Consider the following 5,274-nt stretch of genomic DNA (forward strand, 5'->3'; position numbering starts at 1 on the left):
CCAAAACATGAAAGTTTTTTTCTAAAATGAATGAAAAAGTTTAATTTTTGTTGGTTTAGAGGAGTCTGGGAACGATGTCCCTCCGCCTGTCTGTGTTTGACCCAAGTTTGAACTCTGACAGAGATAGCATTTTTATAACAAACACACACACACCCTCACACACACACTCACACACACAGCAGTTTAAAGTCTCCTTCCACATTTCATGGAGGTGTAGTTGATGGAGGAACAGAGTCAAGTAGAGGACAGACTTTCAGAGTCAACAATCAGCTCCCAAAGAAAAACACAAAGACTAATTATTCCCAAATGTAATCTGATTAGGAGAGGCCCCGTTGAGAGGGATTAGAGCCTCATTTTCATTTAGTAAAAAGCTGCTGAATGCGCTTCCTAACACCTTTTAGCTCTTGAATGCAGCTCTCCCCGCAGGCATGGCCGCTGAGCCAAGCAGCGGCCCTTCAGCTAAGCTAATGAGTTTGTAAACCAGCTGCTTTGAGGAGCAACAAAAGAGGCGCTCCTTTTGTCTCAGGGGAGATTTTTCAGTAAAATGTCCCGCATGCATCAGGATTAAAGATGCGGGCTTGAAACAAATGATGTCAGAGCAGTGGGCGGGGCTTAGCGACTGCAACAATTAAAGATGAACTTTCAGTGAACTAATTCATGAGGGCGGCCTATAAATGCTGCGGCGGCCGCGCGCTCCGGCGCAATGCTCTGTGCGTCCTCAGCATGGCTCTCAGCACCCTGCTGGCCTCCGTCCTCTGCACGCTGGTGCTGCCCGTCCTGCTCTTCCTGGTGGCGGTCAAGTTGTGGGAGGTCTACCTGGTCCGGGGCGCAGACCCGGGCTGCAGGAGCCCGCTGCCGCCCGGATCCATGGGCTTACCCTTTATCGGAGAGACGCTGCAGCTCCTCCTGCAGGTGAGACCGGCGCTGTTCCACCGAACCGAACCGAACCCTGCTGGTACCCGAGCTGCAGGCAGAGAGAAAAGCTTCTGGAGAACTTTGGTCTTCATCATGAGGAAGATATCCCATTTATTTCTAATTAATAACAAAAAACCGACTCCTTTGATTTTATCTGTTAAACTGAAGAAACAAACTAGAAAGGAATCTTTTTGAGATTAAATGAATTCTGTTGGATTATTTTATTCTCTTTTATAAAAATGAACATTTCCAAAAAATGTATAGCTCATTTTTAGTCAGGCTTCAAACTAAAAAAAATGCAAATGTAGATAAATTGGCTAATTGAGCAAAAATAAAGGTGACCCCCCCACCCAACCAGATTTAAGAACTGATAAAAGATTTCACCAGCTTCTATTACTCTGTTCTATATTAGATTTTCTAGTTTCTGTGGGTAACAGCGCCACCTACAGGGTAGGATTGTTTCAGGACTAGATGTTGAAAGTGAAAAAAGGAGATTTTTATTTCCCTTTTTTGGGAGATTATTTCTTTATTGTTTTGCAAAGAGATAAACATTATATTAAACTTAAATTCTTCTGACTGAAACTAAAATGTTTTTAGATATTCAATGTTGGAAACAGTAAATTTGAAGGAGGAGAGTCAGTGAGCCTTTCTGTGGTTGCAGAGGAGGAAGTTCCTGCGGATGAAGCGGGAGAAGTACGGCTACATCTACCGAACGCACCTGTTTGGGAACCCCACGGTGCGAGTGATGGGCGCAGAGAACATCCGGCACATCCTGCTGGGGGAGCACAGGCTGGTGTCGGCTCAGTGGCCCTCCTCGGTGCGCACCATCCTGGGCTCGGACACGCTCTCTAACGTGCACGGCTCGCAGCACAGGACCAAGAAGAAAGTGAGTTTGAAAGCAAAGTTAGTCCAGCTGCCTGTGAGAGAGCAGCTCTTTCACAGCATCTTAAAGGTCGACTCATAGATGCAGGCATGGAAACTCTGCAGAGAACATTAAACCTGAAATCTATTTCCTTCGATTTTGAAAGAAAGTTGAAAGTTGAGCCGAGTTTAATTCTGTGTTTCCTTCCTGCTTTAGGCCATCATGAGAGCCTTCTCCAGGGAGGCGCTGCAGCTCTACATCCCTGTCATCCAGGAGGAAGTGGGAGCGGCGGTGCAGCGCTGGTTGCTGCAGGATCCTTGCGTGCTGGTCTATCCTGAGATGAAGCGGCTGATGTTCCGCATCGCCATGAGGATTCTGCTGGGCTTTGAGCCGGAGCAGATCAGCAGCGACGAGCAGCAGCTGGTGGAGGCTTTTGAGGAGATGATCAAAAATCTTTTCTCCCTCCCCATCGACGTCCCTTTCAGCGGGTTGTACAGGGTGAGGGCATCAGATGAAGCAGGACGCCGATCCAGAGAGGCTGTCTACACCTCTAACTTTGTCTCCTCTCCTGCCCTGCAGGGTCTGAAGGCCAGAAACTTCATCCACTCAAAGATCGAAGAGAACATCAGGAAGAAGGTGGAGCAGTCAGACCAGGGGTCCAAACACACAGATGCTCTGCAGCAGCTCATCGACAGCAGCAGGAAGAACTCAGAGCCCTTCAGCATGCAGGTGATGAAGGCGCTGCAGGTCCGTCCGAAGAAGCAAACCTCTGAGAAGTTGCTCACTTTCTTTCCACCTTCTCTTCTAGGCCATCAAGGAATCTGCTACAGAGCTTCTGTTTGGCGGCCATGAAACCACCGCCTCCACAGCCACCTCCCTGGTCATGTTCCTGGGCCTCAACCCAGAAGTTGTGAAGAAACTGAGGCAGGAGATCTTGGACAAGGTAAATGTTCAGCAGACCTTCTTACCTTTACCTAGATCAGGGTGAAGGTGGCCCTTCCTGCTCCTCCATAAACCATGAGGAGCAGAAAGCAGCTTCAGAACGTTCCAGCAGTTTATGGAAACCAACAGGACACACAGAGAGGAGGAGACTCCTCCAAACGCCTTTCCAACAGCTCCAAGAATTGAACAGGAGGTGAAGGTTATGCAGGAGGAAAGATGTTTGGATCCACACAGCTAGAACTGATGCAGAGGATTAGAGGAACCTCTGGTTCCTGCTCAGATGTTTTTGGTTCAGGAGACCAAAGTGAGGAGAATCTGATGGTTTCTAACGTTTCTTCTGTCTGTGTTTAGGAGGACGATGGAGCGGACCTCCAGAACCTGAACATGGAGTCTTTGGAGCAGCTCAGATACGCCGGCTGTGTCATCAAAGAGACGCTAAGGATCAACCCGCCAATCCCCGGCGGCTTCAGAGTGGCGCTCAGAACGTTTGAACTCAATGTAAGCAACGGGACGCCGCCGGGCCGTGGGCTTGTAGAGCTTCTCCTTGATTGGCTGCTCTTCTCTCCGCAGGGTTTCCAGATCCCTAAAGGCTGGAACGTCATTTACAGCATCTGTGACACGCATGATGTCGCTGAGATGTTTCCAAACAAAGACGACTTTCAGCCCGAGCGCTTCATGGACAAACCCCCCGCTGATGCCTCCAGGTTCCAGTACGTGCCTTTTGGGGGGGGCTCCCGGATGTGTGTGGGGAAGGAGTTTGCTAAGGTTCTACTGAAGATCTTCTTGGTGGAGCTGGTAACAAAGTGCCACTGGACTCTCCTGAACGGGCCGCCAACCATGAAAACTGGACCCACCGTCTACCCCGTGGACAACCTACCAACCAAGTTCACCCGCGTTTCTAAAGGGGGCAGATCTGGGTCCTAGAGCCGACGGTTTCCTTCTGAGATTCTCGTCAACAAAGTGTATATAATAGATGAACATATTTTTATGACTTATAAATCTAGATCTATTCACACAGAACTAAATGAAAGCACTATAGGGTCAGATAAACACTTTAAGCTGCTCACTGGTTTATCTGCAGATTTTTGTAAATATGTCATATTTTTATCCTTATTTTGTATCTTTGCTCAACGTATTTATGTCATTTGTGTTAAAGGAGATTTTTATTTAATAAAACATTTACACAGGTGGTCGTCTGCTGGTCTGCTTTACTTTTAACAAAGTCATAAAACAACAAATACAATTATTCATGTGATGAGAAAAAGTTAAGTCTGTTTATTTGTTGGTTTCTTTAAATGTTCCGACATCCAAAGTACTCAAAATGACCTGAGTCCATTATTGACGTAATCATCTAATTTCAAAAGTTTAACAAGAGAAACTATTCAGACTGACACATTTATTTTATTAAAAGATTATGTAAAATATAAACATTCCTCATTTATATGGAGAGTTAAAGGGAATACAATGAAATCAATAAATACCTGTAAACATATTATGAAACTAACACAGCAAATGTGTCAATTCAATGTAACATTAAATACATTTTTAAAATAACTCAATTTACATATTTTTTTTTCATGGCTTTTGCTCAAAACTTATTTAACCTCAGTTTCCCTCAAAGTCGGTGGGCGGGGCACCAGAGAGGCCCTGGCATCTGATTGGCTGCTCCTCACTGAGAAAGAAATCTTCCTGCTTTCTTTGTTAAATGAAATATTATCGCTGAGAACAGAGAAATTTCAGTTTCTTTCTAAATGTTCTTTTACTAAAAGCATCTCTTTAAATCTATTGATACATGCAGCTCTACTTCATTTGTGCCTTTATTACTTTGAAAGGAACCAGGATCCTGCTGCTTTTCCTGAACAGAGGAAAACCGGATCCAAACATCCTGATTGGATCCTGGCATGAAAATGAAATACACATTTCATTAAGTTAAAACACTTAAAAGATAATATTTACACTTAACTAAAAAACAGGAAAATTATATATAAATATAGGCTGGAGTTTCTAATAAAACTTCCCATGGTGCCCTTCTCCAGAGCAGGAAGTTGGAGCTGATTCCTGATTGGCTGCATCACCTGTTATAAATATATCTGTATACAACCAATAATTGCTCCATAAATGATGGAAAGACGGAGAAAAACATTGTTGGCCCTAAAATTTCAAAAGTTTTAGATGTTTAAAGAAATGGATCCCTAGTTCACTTTTTACCAACTTGGACCAAATATGATCCACAAAATTTGAATTATTTTAACTAATGAACTGATGAACAGTTTTTAATCTAATCAGATATTCAATCAGCAATAGGTCTCCAAAGTTTCCTCAGGAAACATGTTGGGTTTATTAACAGCCTAAAAAAGATTACAGATTATGATATTTAGATCCAGACATTATTCTTCTGAGTTCTGAGGGGACCAAAAGGAAGCTAGAAAAGGAAGCAGTAGATAAAATGTTGGTTTGGTCATCAGTCTCTAGGATCACAGATCTACAATCAGTTTCCTCACTTTTTAAGACCTAATTTCTACTCCTCTTAGATTGATCCTATTTCTGTCAGGAAA

At 44.0% G+C, this 5,274-nt stretch overlaps 1 protein-coding gene across 1 annotated transcript; it reads left to right on the forward strand.

Moving 5' to 3' along the window:
- Positions 1 to 574: 574 nt before the first annotated feature.
- LOC107087635 (cytochrome P450 26A1) lies at positions 575 to 3,870 on the forward strand. Its single transcript, XM_015379310.1, has 7 exons — positions 575 to 912; positions 1,577 to 1,801; positions 1,994 to 2,275; positions 2,357 to 2,506; positions 2,586 to 2,720; positions 3,071 to 3,217; positions 3,290 to 3,870. Exons 1-7 carry the CDS (start codon positions 658 to 660, stop codon positions 3,641 to 3,643), a joined length of 1,548 nt encoding a protein of 515 aa, XP_015234796.1. The 5' UTR covers positions 575 to 657; the 3' UTR covers positions 3,644 to 3,870.
- Positions 3,871 to 5,274: the final 1,404 nt, after the last annotated feature.

The sequence above is a fragment of the Cyprinodon variegatus genome, unplaced genomic scaffold (genome assembly GCF_000732505.1).
Source record: "Cyprinodon variegatus isolate N-32 unplaced genomic scaffold, C_variegatus-1.0 Scaffold189, whole genome shotgun sequence".
Taxonomy (NCBI): Eukaryota; Metazoa; Chordata; class Actinopteri; order Cyprinodontiformes; family Cyprinodontidae; genus Cyprinodon; species Cyprinodon variegatus.

Coding starts and splice junctions, on each gene's coding strand:
- LOC107087635 (XM_015379310.1), top strand. CDS start 658: ATGAGGGCGGCCTATAAATGCTGCGGCGGCCGCGCGCTCCGGCGCAAT. Junction 1,802..1,993: donor AGCACAGGACCAAGAAGAAA/GTGAGTTTGAAA, acceptor TTCCTGCTTTAG/GCCATCATGAGAGCCTTCTC. Junction 3,218..3,289: donor TCAGAACGTTTGAACTCAAT/GTAAGCAACGGG, acceptor TTCTCTCCGCAG/GGTTTCCAGATCCCTAAAGG.